A 17,974-nucleotide genomic window follows, 5' to 3' on the forward strand; every position below is an offset into this window, starting at 1 on the left:
CTATAACTTGGTACAGTGTTAAAATAACACAAGGTCATTGTTAGAAAATATGAACTTTCAAAGGTTTAAATTTAACACTCAGTGTCTATTTAACACTGGTGATTTTGCAGTATAGATTGAACTACAGCATCAGAACATACAACAATATTTCCCTGTACTTTCAGTCTGCTTTTTCCTGGCACATGCTGAAATAAAAGCTGTGATGGTGTTCTGTCCAGAAACAGTACTTATTTGATTGTAAAATCATACAGAACCCAAAAGAGGCTGGACTGCATTGTTCACACAAATCCAAATGATCCACATCAATCAAACAAATTTTAGCATAATTAACCATCACAAGTTTTTTGATTGCATATAAACATTACAGTCAGCCAGTCAGTCAGTCCTTTCTCATCAGTGTCCTAAATTAGGTTGTTGGACTTAAGGTACAGGATTTTGCACACATGATGCAGAGTTCATCAAGTCACAGAGGTCAACTTAGTAAGAAAAGAAAAGCTAATTCATTATTTTAATAGTTTTCTGTTAATATTTTATTCCTTAATTCATATCAAAAGTAGTTCACTAGATATATCAAGGTGTACATTACATCTTTTTTATGCATGCATATTTTTACAGCATCATTACTTTATTTCACTTTATTTCTCAAAACAGACTGGTGACATGCTCATGACCCTGAAAGCAACAAATGCTAATTAATTATAAGGATACAGTAAGTTAGCAAAACATAATACACGCATGGATGGCACAAGAGGAGATCTTCTCTCCACCACAAATCGTTTGTTTGAGATAAGGGACAAATTTAGCATTTCAGACTCTTTTTTTTTTTTCTCCAATATATATTTTTGGCCTTTTTCCAGCTTTATTAGACAGATACAGAGACGACTGACAGGAAAGCAGAGGGAAAGACATGTAGCAGAAGGCCTCAGAGTGGACTCAAACCGGGGCTGGCCACCCTCAGCCATGCAGCATATGGTTGCCTGCTCACCCGACTGAGCTAAATCAGCACAATGCACTTCAGAATTTTCAAGTAGTGATGTAATGATACTAATTATTTCAAACTGATACGATATCGATACTTGGATCTGAGTACTTGCCGATACTGAGTACAAAAACCGATACTTCTACCATACACACAAAAAATGCAACGAATTGGAGGACAGGTTTTATTTTATTCTCTGTCAATAAAAAATAAAATATTAATAAAAATGACCACAAAAATAACATTTCGAGTGAAAAATAAACACTTCCGTTAAATTATCGCAGAGTGTCTACATTGTAACCAGACAAACAAAATAACTAAAGTATTTTCCACTGTCTCCAGCTTTCAGAGAAACATAACGTTAATGAACCTATTGCAGAGTATCCACATTGTAAAAAAAATAATAATAGTGAACTATTTGTGACTCTCTCCAGCTTTCAGATTGAAAAATAAACACTTCTGTTCAGAACAAATTAAATACAAATTAGGTTTCAGAATAAAATAAACACTTTTGTTAAATTATTGCAGAATGTCCATATTGTATCCAAACAAAATATCAGTAAACTATTTGGCACTGTCTACAGCTTTCAGATTCACATAACATTAATGAAGTTATGCATGTGTTTTTCTACCTCTTCAGTCAGCAAGCAGTGGTGTGACCTCTGAACTAAGCTGTTTTGGGGAAAGTGAGAGGCAGGTTCTTTTTGATGAAAAGAATCATGTCTGCATGATCATATATGAGCCTATTTCTGCTTTCATTCACAATGTGTGACACTGAGCTGAACAGCCTTTTACTATCAACACTTGTGCACGGTGCTGAAAGGTATCTGCCCGCCAGTTTAGCCAGGTCTGGGAACCGCACTTTATTAACCAACCAGTATTTTAGTGGTTTGTCTTGTTGTAAAATTGTGGCCTTTCCAAAATATGTTTCTAACTCTACACTGGAACCTACCGCAGCTCTGCCCACCGATGCTGATGCCTGCTCATCTACAATTTCATCAAACATGCTGTCCAGACTAGTAGTGGGCTGGTCACTGCATGCTTTTCTTGAAGGTGGTTCATTCAGGTCATGATCCTCCTGCTAGTTTCAGCACCTCTTTGACATGGTTGTGGTGCTGGAGAAAAAAAAAAGATTTTTGTATCTAAAACAGAGAAAGAAAAAAAGTTAGCTGACAATAGGTTTGCTTACCTTCTTTTTTGCAGTCACACACGGTTACATACACAATCATATTCACACATACAGTCACAGAGACACACAGTTACATACACAGTCATATTCACACACAGAGTCATATTCACACACAGTCAAACAGTTACAGTCACACACAGCCAAAGTTACACACACAGGCATACACTCACCTGGGATCAAGAAGCGTGGCGATGCTAGAGAGTGGGTTTTCTTCCACGTCAGTGAACCGCGTCCTGACAGCTGCAGCCAAGGTTCCCGTCATTGCTTTGATCCCACGGTCCTCATCAGTCTCCCTTGTTAGAAATCTGTGGAGCACAGTGACTGCTGGAATGACATCTGCAGCCATGGCATCTAAAGAGCTGAATCTTCTCCAGCACTGGTGAGCCATGAGCCTATCAGGAAGTCCATATTCAGACACGAATATTCCCAGAGCCTGTTTCTGCTCGATCAATGTCTGTATCATATGAAAGGTGCTGTTCCAGCGGGTCTGAACATCTTGCTGGAGCCTCTTCGCAGGCTGGTTGATCTGTAATTGAATGTCCGCAAGACGGGAGCTGGCCAGAGCAGAATGTTTAAAATGTCCATTTATTTTGCAGCCAACTGCCACCGCATCAGCAACACTCTTCTGTGACAGAAGGCCCTCATGAACAACCAGCTGGAGAGTGTAAGCAGTACAAGGTAGGCTCGGCAGCTCAGCATCACTCATGGCCATTATCATATTTCTTGCATTATCCCAGAGCACAATGTGGACAGACGTCTTCGTTTCGGTATATCCCAGGTCTGAAGCATGCTATTGAAAGCAGCTGCGATGGTTGGGCTGGTGTGCGAGCCCCTGAATGACTTTGCATGTAGTGTGACTTGATAACGAACAAACTCCTCATCAATCCACTGCACCTTTAAACTGAGGAGTGACATCGGGCACACACTGCTTGTCCAAATGTCTGTAATGAAACTTAAGGCTGAAACTTCCTGCATGAGGTTATGCACGTGTTTTTCTACCTCTTCAAAACGTTTTGGCACCATTATGTCCGTGATGTATAGGGCTTTGGAGATGATGTCACGCCGCAATGTATTGTGGGAGCACGGCGCCATTTTCCGGGTCCATAAATCAAAACAAACACACTGTGTTGGAACGACGACGACAAGAAACATGCTTAAAAGCAGCTCAAAAGAAAATGGATGGTATAGAGACCAATTGCATCCAGAGGCGAAGCAGCGGTACTTGAAAAAAATAGAGTGCATCGCAAATGTGGACCCATATGAAATACGGCAGTGGAGTAAAGACCCCGACGACTTACCGCCACTGTCCTACCCCGATATTGTCACATATCTTGTTTGTGGAGTAAGCACTTACACTGCGAACCAGTTTCGTAATTACAAGTCACTGGAGGCGCACATCCAATTTACAAATGGCTGGGTGCAAGATTTGGCTACTTTCAAGCCGCCAAACTGTGAGTATGTCGTCATTCAAACCAAGGTAAGTCAGCTGGAGTGCATCGAGTGTAATAGCCATGGTTCACCCCCTACCACAGTTGATGTTATACATTTATCAATGAACTGCTAAAATCTCGTTGTCGTATTATATGCCCATAATTGTAAAGTTGATGCAAACTACCACATTGATAATCGGGCAAGATATTACATACATTTCATAGGCAGGCTTCCCTACAGTTGTGCGAAAGAATTAGCAAATCGTTACATAGCACGTATGTCTGCAAAGTCACTCCATTCGATGTTTGTTAGTAATTTCTATAACTTCCGAGACCACCAACGATAATATTATTAAGCTATAGAGAGTGATATGAACATATATAGAACTTACCGGAATGAAAATGTCCGGTAAGTTAAGTGATATCTGGAGATGGAAGCGAACTGGATATCAGCTCGTCTCACGGCTGCTATTCAGGCTAGAGGCCTTCGTTTGGTAAGGTCCGCCATATGAGCTCCCTCATGTTGCTTTCAGGTTGGGAAAGAATAAAAAGACAAGCCCTTTTTAAGCTTATTCCTGTGCCGGTTGTACGATCGAACATTGCAGCCAACCACACAGCAAGTACGAACCATGGCTGTTGTGTGTGCTTTCGCTCCTTTGTCGCTTGCGCTTTGTTTGGACCCGGAAAATGGCGCATCAGGCCAAAATCCTTTCCACGCCCACCCCCGTGACATCACGCTCCAAAGCCCTATAGGCAGCTGGGAATCTCATATCGCGGCTTGAGTATGCTGACAAGACGGCGAAATCCTACGTTTTCCTCGACCAACAGTGGCTGGTCATTAGGGTTGCCAACCATCCCTTAAAAAACGGAATCGTCCCGTATTTAGAAACAAAAGTACACGTCCCGTATTGAGCTAATAAGGGATGCACTTTGTCCTGTAATACAGTGAGAATCAAAAGTAGTCTATAAATGTTTATGGAATTACCGCTTTGTTTGAAAACATAATTCCCAGCCCCTCTCCTGCTTTGTGACCAATGAGCTGACAGCACACTTATGACACTTCGAGTATGACAATTCAGATTACCGCTCATCTCATTGGTCGAGGAAAGGTCGCTTACGGAGAAAATACCGGAAGACAACAGATGACCACAACAACAAGCATGGCCAACAGGGAAACAAACACCGACACTACGGTGCAAGTCTCGGACGACAATACACCTAAAGCTGGGCAGACACTGTGCGATTTTTTTCAGTCACGTTATTCAGCTCCTGCTCAAACTGCACGATTGACTCGCAGGGGTTAGAAGTTGGTAGGTCACGATGCAGGGTCTCACACTATACGGCCCGATGCTCTGATGCGACCTGAGTGCTCACACTGTGCCTCCATAAAATGAAGGTTATAACAGAAAATCTGTCGCTCTCTCTCTCACTCTCTCTCTCTGTCTTTCACTCACACAGACACGCACACCACCACCATCAACTTTGCTAAATTGCTAATAAAAAACATTGATCAGTCAGCTGTGATTGAGCAGCAGTGTAAATCCAACTATTTTCACGGTTGTTGTGGTCGTGATAATTTTGTGATGCCACATCGAAAAGGCTCGGAAGAGCTTTCCAAAGTTCTACAAGTTGTGCCTCCATCGTTTGGGTCCAGATCACAGGCTGCACAGCCGTGCTGCTCCGTCTTTTTCACCGACATTTACGTGTTTGCGCGTGAGCAGTGTGAGCGGCTGTGGTGACACCCTCACGAGCGATTGATGATCGGGAGCTGGTCATGAGGTGTTAATCGCTTCTCGTTACCCCACGTATACTACACGATGCACGATGAAGGCCAAAATCGGGCCGATCACCAAATCGGTCGCACGACTCAAAAATCGTCCCAAAATGGGCCAAAAAAGGGAGGAATGGGAAAAGGAAAACACCTGGCTGGGAAAATGCACAATAACACCTTTAAAGCGCACTGCACTGTGTGCCGGCGCACTTTTTCCATAGGCATGCTTCTAGTGGTGGGCACATGAAGAACATGAGGGGCGTGAAAGCTCGGGGAACCCTCAACCAATTTTTTGTCCACCAGGCCACGGCAGAAGCAGATATGGTATGTAAACACTGGTTTGTTTTTTTAAACCCTCTGGTTAAGGTTAATATGGGCATGTGCAGTGAATATCAGCGCTATGTGGCCAGAAGTGTGATAATATAATTTATTTTGTGTAATAAACAACTGCAAGGATAGATGATTACAACAAATAGATCACTAATACATAAAAGTAATACATAGATTAATAATGATGATGAGTTATGATGCGTAATCATGGGAACAAGTGGGTTTACAAACAGGAGCAGCTGATTAGCATCAGAAAAGCTGAAATAATACCTCAACTGAAGCCAATTGTACTAAATGCACTATATGTGCACTGTTACAAGAATATTCGTTCTATTGTTTTTTATTATCCATTCACTTCCGCTTATCCTTTTCAGGGTCGCGGTGGGCGCTGGAGCCTATCCCAGCTGTCATAGGGCGAGAGGCGGGGTACACCCTGGACAGGTCGCCAGTCTGTCGCAGGGCTAACACACAGGGACAGACAACCATTCGCACTCACATTTATTCACACATAGTGGCAATTTGGATTATCCAATTAACCTATCCCCACAAGCTGCATGTCTTTGGACGGTGGGAGGAAGCCGGAGTACCCGGAGGGAACCCACGCAAACACGGGGAGAACATGCAAACTCCACACAGAAAGACCCCAGCCTGATGATGGAATTGAACTCAGGGCCTTCTTGCTGTGCGGCAACAGTGCTAACCACCGTGCCACCGTGTTGCTTGTTTTCTTGTTTTCTATTAATTTATATAATTTTAAGTTAAGCAGGACAGAGTTCTTTTAAAGAAAGATTTACTTATATTCTCAAAAGTTAAGCATGACAGGCTTCTGTTTAAGAAAGAGACCTGTTTTACTGTGTTAATGTTGTCATTTTGAGCTAAAAATAAATGGCTAAATGATCATTTGTTTCCCATATGGTCATATCACAAAGAATATGCATCTGCTTAAATCAAATTCAAGTCAAATGGTTAAAAAATAATTTCACACACAAAAAAAAGAGCTACAAAATTCACCACACTGGGAAGGGTGAACTGGGTTGCCCGGCCCTGGCCACGAGGTGTCCCTTATTTATTTTTCAGGGAGTTGGCAACCCTACTGGTCATCCAGGGTGATAAAATGAGTCACAGCCTCTGTTATTATAACTGCCCGTGGATTTTCTCTTGACATTTTTCGTCAGTTTTCCAAAACCTGAGTTAAAGTTGGCTTTTCTGGTTTTGCATTAGCCTTAGCAAACTCGGTGTACTCCAGAGCATGATGTGTCCTCAGGTGTTTTATTAAATTGCTTGTATTGAACGATGTACTCTCCTTCCGTCCCCTGGACACCTTACCAGTACACAGTTTGCACTCGGCCTTGGTTCTGTCGTCTTCACATATTATGAAATAAATCCACACTGCTGACATTTTGTTTATCTAAAAAATTACAATAGAGAGCACAAGCCACCCTCTGATTCATGAAATAAGTTGGTATCGGTTCATAGTATCAGTTAACTTTTACAAGTATGAGTACACACACATTTTACGGTATTGGTGCATCCCTATTTTAAACAATTTTTTTAGGTTCATATTAAATCTTTTTTTTTTCTTTTCTTTTCTTTTTTTTTTTTTTTTTTGCCTGTCCCGTTTGGCTCTTTTGCCGTTAGAAATATTGTCTAAAGGCGAAGAAAGATGCCCAACGGATTTACTTTACCAAATAGACCATCCCAGCCTTGCCGTAATGGTCTATTCGATTCACCTTTTATTGTTTATTTTATTTTATTTTCACTTGCTAAATACGTGACAGATTTGACTGGGGAAAAGAAAGAGGAGGAAGAAAGAGGGAAAGAAAAACAGCAGGGAAAAGGGATGGGGATAAAGGGCAAAAAACAAAAAACAACAAAATAAGCAGACAAAAAATACATACATCAATCACCTGGATCACCTGTTGAGAAAGAAAAAAGAGAAAACAAGCAGAAGAAAAAAAAAGAGCAACATAATAAACAACATCACGATGATCTATGGGAATATAACAGTAAATATTAAACATTATTGTGCAGCACGTAAGATCGACAGCGCACAGTGTGCTTTGAGGTAGGAGCCAAAAAGGGTGTAGTTTGTGTGTGTGAGCACCTGTGTGTACACCTGTGAGCATGAACGTGCTTGTACTAAAAGGTTCCTTCATGTAATGATCTGCTAGAGGGTGTGGGGCCCACAGCCCCGTCCTCCAGGGCATGAAGCAGGTATGGAGGAGATCAAAACTCCAGACATCCAGAGGCCCCCAGAACAGGCCCTCAGAATACAAGAGACCAAGGAAGACCAACAGAGGGGCAGCTGCGCCACTATCCCAGAAAGAGCTGAGGAGAGCCCCAGATGAGGGGTCACTCAGCAGCCGCGGAGCAGAAGCCAGGGGGGGGTTGCAGTGACGTGCCCGTGAGCTCCGCCGGCAGCCAGCTGTGCCAGAGTGACCGAGCCCCAGGCCGAGAGGGTGAGGGCACCCACCCCCAAAGTGGCTCATATGAAATCTTCATCCCTTCCTGGCTCTTGGAGGAGGCGGATCCATCTTTCACCCTATCCCTCCATTATATTCCCTGCTTGCTGCTTTCTATGTCTATGTTTAGTCTCATCTAACTCTAACCCTCAAAGACTCTCTCAGTCTTGTTCTCTAAACCTACGAATTATGGATTTGATCAACTGGTCCTGTAACGGAATTGACACCCTGCTGGGCTTGGGAGAGCTCAATTGTCCAGCGGAGACATTTGTTGCCGGATACTCGATGGTCGGTTGCATCGTGTGTCTGGCGTCACTCTCGATGGAGGACATTGAACAACATGTATCAATTCGGAACCACGGTAACAGAGTTCTGGCTGATTGGAGCTGGCTCGGACCTGGCTTATCGAAGAACAAGAAGCGGCTACAGCTGTTCAAAATCCCACAAGGGTGGCCGACACGATAGACGATGGGCAGGGCTGAGAGTACTCACACTGTATTTATTGAACGCAATATGAATAACATCTTGGAGAAGAAGAACGGGAATTGAGAGAATTGTTGACCAGTGATGGACATTAAACCAACTGTAAAAATTGGATGCAGTTGTTCGCACTAAAGCCAAACATTCACCATCTTCACTCATGCGGCTATCTCACTGGTGCCAGCTGAAGGCCTGCCAAGGTCGAAGCTGACTGGAACAACAAAAATTCTCCCATGATAACAGGATTGTTGTCAGAACTCTTTGTACCTCCTTCAAGGCCATCTGAGTCCACTGGAAACTGTTGACCTTCACTTAACCTCTCGTGGTGATGCTTTCTCTCAGCTGAAAACGGGATACACACGCACGCATGCACACATGTACAGTGATACTGAGACGCACCCCCACCCTCCCTTCCCCGGATCCAATGTCTCCTCCCATGCTTACCTCCCACCCGATGGAGACAGTGGCTCAGCCGGAGGCGCGATGAGGTTGCAGCGTCCATGACCACTGTGTGTATTTTGTGTATATTTCCAGTTTTTCTGATTTTTTAGAGTAATGAAGTAACGGAATACATGTACTGCCGTTACGTATTTAAAATACAAAATATGAGTAACTGTATTCCGTTACAGTTACCGTTTAAAAAGGTGGTATTTAGAATACAGTTACTTTGTTGAAATAAATGGATTACACGGCGGTACTTTCCTGTTTTATATTGTGGTGGGTCAGGACTGTTTCGGTTTTGTTTGACAGCTACGTTCTGTAGTTCCAGGCGGCAGCGTTGCAGTTGCCATGGTTACAGGGTGACGCTCTCGCTCTGCGTGTTTCCTGGGCGAGAGAGCGCCTTTTTGTTGTTGTTGTTGTGCTAAGCTAATAGGCAGAATGCAGAATGTAGCATCATGGGCAGTGTAGTCCGTGCTGCAGGGAGAGTCTGTGAGCGTGAGGTGGGAGAAAAAGGAGAGTCGAAAAGTATGAGTTGTCATCGAGGAAAAACGGGAGCTGGAAGCATGTAAATATAATAATAACCACTGCAGCCAAGAAGAGTGCCTGACGAGCCCAGTTGTAAGTAAGCTATTAAAACTCGACTGTACACTTTGTTCGTGTTTTCCTCCGAAACAATAAGTTCCGTTGGAGCAGCCTTTCAACGCCTCTCTGTGTCTCTTGCAAGCAGAGTTGACCCACACAACAAAGTAAAGCTATTTTTCGGCTACAGGCCCGACACGGAACCCGTATTAGTCAGAGGTCCCTTTACTACGGTTCGGAGCCGCGGACCTTCAGTAATAGTAATAAATCACACAGCAATAGTACTTTCACGTAGTTGTAAAATGCATGATAATATGTTAAGTAATCCAAAGTATTCAGAATACGTTACTCTCATTGAATAACGTAACGTAATACGTTACAGAATACATTTTAGGGCATGTATTCTGTATTCTGTAATGGAATACATTTTAAAAGTAACCTTCCCAACACTGTTTTTAATATATATCAGTTTTATTTGCTGTACAGTGTCCTTGAGTGTTCTGAAAGGCAATATTTTTAAATAAAATGTATTATTATTATTATTATTATATCTAACTGTCTATCATTTTTTGCTGCCTAGCCTGACCTGTCTCTCCAATGTAAGTTTGCATATTGTATGCATTGTATGTATGGTCGACTAGGTCTGTCATCTCAGTTGCAGGCAACTGCAACCGACAAATAAAGCTTATCCATCCATCCAAATGTTGTTTATGCTATATATTTTTAGGCTCTATGTTCTATATTCATATGGGAGTTGAGCAGGAGTCTGAACTCTGGTCTCCAGTTTGTTCTCTGTTCTTCTGGGAAAAAGAGAAAGCATTGAAAAAAATTGCCCAAAGATACCAACCATGTAAAAAGGGGGAATTTGGTTTGCAACATGCAAAATATATATTAGTATATTTGGACATCAGTGGACAGTGACACTCACAGCGGGGAATGATAAAAATAGTGGAGAGGTTCACTCTTTGATGATAGTTCCTCCTGCTATTCCTCATCAATACCTTCAGTTTCCTGAGGAACTTTTGTAACAGCTCATTTTTTCACTGTTAACTGACGGATGGTATGTGTTCTGGAGATATTTGACTGTGGTTGGCTTTCTTGCATCTTCATTGTGGTTCCTGTTGGGCTGTGGGATACCCAGGTACTTGAAGTTGTCCTATATGTCCATTATCCTGCATTTTAGCAACTCCACCGTTTTCTTTCTTGGCAACTATTTGGCCAATCTTACCCAGTTTAATTTGGCATCTGATTTTGGGGCAAACAGCTATCAGGACAGTGTGTCACTTTGGTATATTGTGCAGTGAATTGTGCAACTGGCTAGAAGCTGGACTCAAGTGTTGTCTTCCACAGCCCCAATGAGTTGCTGGTGAAAGTGTGTGGGGCATTGAGTTGAAGCCATCAGAGTGAGGGCTGCAGGTGGAGTCACTCTGATGGCATCAACTGTCTTCGGGTGAATCATATAGTGTTTTGGTATCTAAAAGGTTGATTTAAACATAGTACGACCCATATTCCAGAAAATACAGGTTGCTGTGTACAACAGAACGTAGAAAACATATCAAATGTTACTATTTCATGAAATGTAGTCGCTCATTTTGAAGTTGATGGCAGCTACACACATCAAAAATGTTGGAACACAGCCATATTTGGTGTTTAAAATTTGAACATTTGTTCATCATCATCAACTACCGGAGACTGAGAAAATGAAACAGTATCAGATACACTAAGCATTATTGCGCCTCTAAAACAATAGCATGGTTTGATCTGTTCAGTTAAATAATATAGGTTTAACCTGGTTATTTCAGTTCAGTTCAGTTCAGTTCATTTTTATTTCAAACATTTCAAACATGTGCCTTCACAATCATTACAAAATATCATTCCATTATTTGTTTGTTATTTAAATAGTAGTGGATGGTTTTAGATAAGACATTATTCTGCACAGATGTGTAGAATCTACAGATTACCAGCAACATATTCCAGGTCACTCAATGCAACAGATTTTTCACAAGCTAATTTTAAAAGGTGGTTAAACAACATGGTGTAATAAGTGGATATTGTATTAAAAAATCAGAACACATGAGGCAAAACTAAAGACATGAGCGTTACAGCCTTTGCCATATTTTGGATCATGGTGGCTGGATATTGTTCAATGTGTGTGACCTGTGCCTTTAAGTATCTCTGCAGTTACTTCCTGACTGGAGAACTGGCAGCTGCTGATTGGTTCCATCATCAAGTGCCTGTTTTAAAAACCCTCTCCAGCAATTGCCTCCTGGCAGCAACTGACAGCAGCAGCAGACCCATCCTTGGCCTCCAAACCATCTATGAAAAATTTGCGTGTGTGACTTCAGGGAATTGCAAAGTTTTATATATAGTGTGTAGATACTCTTTCACTTTTAAATAAGCAGTGAAGCAGAAGGGGTGTACTGCCTTATTATTTCCTGTACTTTTTCTCGTGTTTATTCAATTAGGGAGTTAGGGGTAGCACTTGTCTTTTGTTTGGTTTTTGTTTCACACAGTCTAAGGAGCTTGCAAAGAAAAGCATCTGGACTTCTTTAAGTCCAGATGCTTCTTTAAATCCAGACACTTTTCTTTCCAGGCTCCTTAGACTACGATGACCTGGACTGAGAACCTTCACAGACATGTTTCACACAGAGTTTAGGTAGCACCTCCCTTTCTACAATAGCTTGTTTGGTTTGTTATTTTGGCATTTGTTCACCCCGGAGTTAAAGCTTTCAGATTTTGGTAGCACCAAAACTACCTTAACCTGTAAACCCTTATGTTGTGCTCCTGTAGCTCTAGACTCTAAAGTAACAATGAGGAGAGAAAGATTCTTCTGCTATAAATTATCTTTAGTTCTGTGAATTTCTAAATGCTTTTTGATATCAATGTTCTGCTTCACTCAACAATTGTGATAAATGTTTAAGTTATGTGGTATTGTATTTAGCCATGACTAAACACCCTGCATTAACTTCTCTTACTTCTCTGATGAACTATATCCCTTGAAAATTCATGCTGATATGTTAGTGTTTAGAAAGAACACCTCCTACCCACTCTTCTCTGATAGAAAGAAAGAACAAGCTATTTTTTTAATTAAGAAAATCAGGTCACTCACACGTTAGTTGTTTAGACTGAAGTCATTCAAAATATTGTAGACATGACAGATACAACGAGATGCCTTTTCATGGTTTGTGTTAAGGTGTGAGATAAGACAAGCTGATTTTAATGCTGATTTACGTTCATGAAATGATTTGTTTCACTTGTGAAATCTAAGTTGTGCAATAACATATCAAACATAAATAAAACAGTGCTTTCAAAAACAGTGTTGTAATCTCTTATAATTATAATAATGTCTGAGCCAATGGAGAAAAATGCTGATCCTCTGGTCACTCTGGAAGCGGAGAGAACAATGAGAACATTTTCCTACAGAAATGAACCATGAGAAAAATATACAGAGAGGGGAAATTAGGCTCTACACAGGCCATTTGTCATCACATTCTCTGAACCCAGTGAAAACAAACCCCATCTATGTCACCACGAGCTGATTTGGATTCTGTAAAGAATGAAGCAAAGTTGGACTGGTTAGTGAGCACCACCACACTGATGGAAATTTCTCCAAAATAAAAATTGAACTACCAAGAATGACATTGCTGGGAGGAGTTGCTTGTAGTAGTATTAGAAGTAATAATTTTAATAATATATCTTGGGTCCTTGGGTCATACTTTACTTACTGCATGTAAGAGGAGTGAGCAATGTAAACATTTACCTTAAAAAAATCATTAAAAAGTGTTCAAAACATCACAGCTTGCTTTGCAACATGCAAAACCTCCTTCCTCCTTCCACCTGTGACATGAACACTCAATGAGGCTTTAAAGTGCTGTTCGTATGGATCACATATCAGTTTACCACACACTCTAACACCATAGAAGGAACATAGGAAATAAATATTACTGAAAAGGTGGGTGTCCTTTAACACTGTCACACTGCTTTCTCTTTGTATTTATGTAGGTATTGCTCAACGTCAGATATTTATTTTTTGTCCAAATTACAAAATTCAGGATCCCATCAATGAAAGACAAATACAAGATGTTTCAATTGCTACAGATTCTTTTCTTTGAACTAACTGAATACTTAACTTAGCAACTGAGTAAATCACGTTTTCTTTATAATAACAGGTATTTGCAAGGATAACTTCAAGTTTATGTTAGCAACATATGAAGACATACTCTACTGAAAACATCAGTAAATAATTTTTGGTTCTACTTCACTAAAAGAAAAAATGCATTTTTCAGGACAAATACACATACAGCTGATATAATATTAACACTTTATTCATCTGATTATCTTCTAGATGTCAGTAAACTCTTCCTCTTCCAGTGACTCCACTCTTCACCCAAACCTTTCTTCCATTAACATTCACATTCCAGTTTACCTTGAATGCCTCATGTCAGAACCAGGCTCTCTCATCTTCACCACATTCAGCATCACAAATTTGTTCCTCCTCCTCCCTCTCTGCATCTTCATCCTCTACCATGGCTTCCAAGAATGGCGTAAGAAGTGCTCCCCCTCTACGATAAGCCACTCTGACAGCTTCACCTACCACCTGGTCATCATGGAGCTGGTCGGCATCTCAGGGAATATCCTCAGCTGCTGTGGTATCTACAAGAAAAATTTGAACATGTTAAAAGTAGGGGACACTCTTTTTACTTTGACGTGGCACGGAGAGAATTACTTTCAAACTCTGACCTGCGTGGAGCACTATCTGGCTTTTGTTCACCCCGTAACTTATGTGAGCCTGAAAAACCAAAGAGGGATCAGAATCCGAAACATAAGCGTTGGCTGTATTTGGCTGTTTTGCTTTATAGGTATAGGCTGGGTGACAAATAATAATGCCTTTCTCTTTTTGGATTTTTGCCATTTGATACTATTGCTGATGGTTGTCTCATTCTGCAGCCTTTCTGTTCTTTGTGGTTTGATTCATTCAGGCCCAAGAAAACACGGTGGAGGCAGGGAGAAGGTTGGCCAGTCAAAGCAGAAGGTGTTTTACATCATTGTAGTCATACTGGGGCTGCTGGTATTAAGGTTTTCTTGGGGTCTGGTTTGGGCTGTACAGTGCATTTCAAGAGAAAATGTTAATTGTGTTACAATCGGAAGTCAAGTCTGGTTTAATCTGCCGAGCAGTCTGGTGTTACCACTGCTATTTCTACACAGAAATTGTAAATGTGTGAGCTGTATAAGCAAAAATTAGTAAAAATGGGTCTAATATATATATATATATATATATATATATATATATATATATATATATACATAACACCCATCTCGCCCCTGCGGGCGGTTTATCCTTCAAGCTCGGGTCCTCTACCAGAGGCCTGGGAGCTTGAGGGTCCTGCGCAGTATCTTAGCTGTTCCTAGGACTGCGCTCTTCTGGACAGAGATCTCCGATGTTGTTCCCGGGATCTGCTGGAGCCACTCGCCTAGCTTGGGAGTCACCGCACCTAGTGCTCCGATTACCACGGGGACCACCGTCACCTTCACCCTCCACATCCTCTCGAGCTCTTCTCTGAGCCCTTGGTATTTCTCCAGCTTCTCGTGTTCCTTCTTCCTGATATTGCTGTCATTCGGAACCGCTACATCGATCACTACGGCCTTCTTCTTCTGTTTGTCTACCACCACTATGTCCGGTTGGTTAGCCACCACCATTTTGTCCGTCTGTATCTGGAAGTCCCACAGGATCTTAGCTCGGTCATTCTCCACCACCCTTGGGGGCATCTCCCATTTTGACCTCGGGACTTCCAGGTTATACTCGGCACAGATGTTCCTGTACACTATGCCGGCCACTTGGTTATGGCGTTCCATGTATGCCTTGCCTGCTAGCATCTTGCACCCTGCTGTTATGTGCTGGATTGTCTCTGGAGCATCTTCGAGCTAAGATCCTGTGGGGCATCTGCTGGGGTAATAGGCTGGCCAAAGGAGGAGATAGAACATATATATATATATATATATATATATATATATATATATATATCATGAGTCTTGTGTGTGTCTTTCAGAGTCAGGTGTCTTACCCTTGTTTTTGGAGAACGTACCACTTATATAAGTTTAGATTTTTTTATGCTTCATTTCCTGAATGTCACCAGACAGATGCAAAAACATGACATTTTTAAGAGTAAGACATAACTTAGATCTTGGCATTAAGAGTGACATATGAAGTGAATTTATGCTCGGACGAAGGGGCCTTTTTATATCAATGTGGACATCATTGTCTTAATCTATCTGCTAAGCTGCTGCAGCAATTTTATGTGTGTGCATGAATACATATTGTAATGCATTAGGAGTATTTATTTTTGGCCCATTGAGTCTCTATAATAATTATGGTAATACAAAACTCCAATTTTTACCATATACCGAGAAAGAAAAAAGTAAAGAAAGAAAGGAAGAAGACCAAATCTGAAGTCCTGCTATTGTTTCTTGAAATGTTTTTTTTCCCTTTACTGTTATTTACCTTTAGGAGTTGTGTGAAAATATGATATTTCTCTATCACTGTATGCCCTTCTAATGTATAATAATTTAATTTCTTTCTTCAATTATTATCAGTTGCTATGTAAAGCACAGGTTTCATGTATTAAACAATACTAATAAAAACATGAAATACTTTAAATCCATTCTTTTAATTCTGAACCTGCATATACATAAGAAAATCTATCCATCATTTGCTTCTGCGTATCCTTTTCAGGGTCGCGGGGGGCGCTGGAGCCTATCCCAGCTGTCTCAGGGAGAGAGGCAGGGTACACCCTGTACAGGTCACCAGTCTGTCACAGGGCTAATACATAGACAAAGACAACCATTCACACTGACATTCACTCCCACATTCACACCCATGGGCAATTTAGAGTTTCCAGTTAACCTATCCCCACTAAGTGCATGTCTTTGGCCTGTGGGAGGAAGCTGAAATACTCAGAGAGAACCCACGCAAACACGGGGAGAACATGCAAACTCCACACAGAAAGACCCTGGCCTGAGAAAAGAAAAGAAAAAGGAAAGAAAATAAATAGAAAAGCAAATTCAGATGATCTCATAATTATAATAAGCTATAAAATGTAGCTTAACTTAATTTACCTACACAAACATAAAACTATCAACTATCAACAAGTATCCAACAGACCGTGCCAGAAGACAAAGATTCGAAGCGAGTGTATCTTTTTTAGATTGTAATGTTCTCCCTCAGTACCTGATGTGGTGCTGTTCACCCTGTGCTGTGCACTTTCCTACTATGTTCGTTTCAGGTGACATCAAGGACATGTGCTACAAAGCACGTTCTGATTACCTAACATCAGGAATCCGGACAGAAAATCACACAATAAGAATTATCAAGTCAATAAGTCAACACAGGTTTTCACAATTTAGCTTCGAGCACATTAACATGAGAGAAGTGCATTTGGCAAGTGTACTGGCAGACTGATTTTACAAAGGAATATAAAATGTAACAGGCTGGACTGGTAGTCTGCCATACTGGGAATTTGCGTGGTGGGCTGATGCACTGGGTCAATATTGTGTATTTTTTTCTCTCGCTGAAAATGCTACATCCAGATGAACAGAATAACATTTTTGGAACTTATTTTTTTGTTTTTGATATAGTTATACAAGCTATCAGTTGGCTTGAAGGGCCGCTGTTAGCAGCTCCATTGTCAGCAGTAGAACCAGCAACAGCTAGTAACAAGCTCTCACAGTCAGACAAAGTTGCTGATGCTAGCGTAAGCCATGAGGTAGTGTAGGAGAAGTAAGTAAGTATTATTATTATTAAGCGCTTTTCACAGACAGGCAGTCACAAAGTGCTGTACACAAAGATTGAAAAAAACAGTACAATCAATAGACATTATACACAATGTAAAAGGTTAAATGTAAGTTAAATAATGTGAAGAATATAAAATACGTAGATCAAAAAAAGGCTTGTTTGAACAGAAAAGTTTTTAGCTGCTTTTTAAAAGATTCCACAGAGTCAACCATACGTAATTGTGGTGGTAAACTATTCCACAGTCTTGGTGCAACAGACTGAAAATCTCTGTCCCCTTTTGTCTTCAGTCGTTCACGGAGAACAACCAACAGACTTGGAGTCTGTGAGCGGAGACGACAAGCAACAGTATTTTATAAGAAGCTTGGATAAATAATCTGGGACTTGGCCATTTAGTGCTCTGTATGTTAAAACAAGAATTTTAAAGTGAATTCTGAACTCTATTGGGAGCCAATGTAAAGAATTTAAGATGGGAGTAATGTGAGCATGCTTGCTATAATGAGTTAGTATACTGGCTGCTGCGTTTT

The 17,974-nt window shown here is 41.0% G+C and overlaps 1 protein-coding gene across 1 annotated transcript; it reads left to right on the plus strand.

Annotated features, from left to right (window-relative positions):
* The first annotated feature begins 14,006 nt into the window (after positions 1–14,006).
* On the plus strand, positions 14,007–14,903 carry LOC146390467 (uncharacterized). The gene has a single exon (XM_084921520.1). The coding sequence runs from the start codon at positions 14,007–14,009 to the stop codon at positions 14,901–14,903; it is 897 nt and encodes a 298-aa protein (XP_084777646.1).
* The last annotated feature ends 3,071 nt before the right edge of the window (positions 14,904–17,974 follow it).

Source organism: Perissodus microlepis, chromosome 3 (genome assembly GCF_051167445.1).
Source record: "Perissodus microlepis isolate ML-2025 ecotype Zambia chromosome 3, ASM5116744v1, whole genome shotgun sequence".
Lineage (NCBI taxonomy): Eukaryota > Metazoa > Chordata > Actinopteri > Cichliformes > Cichlidae > Perissodus > Perissodus microlepis.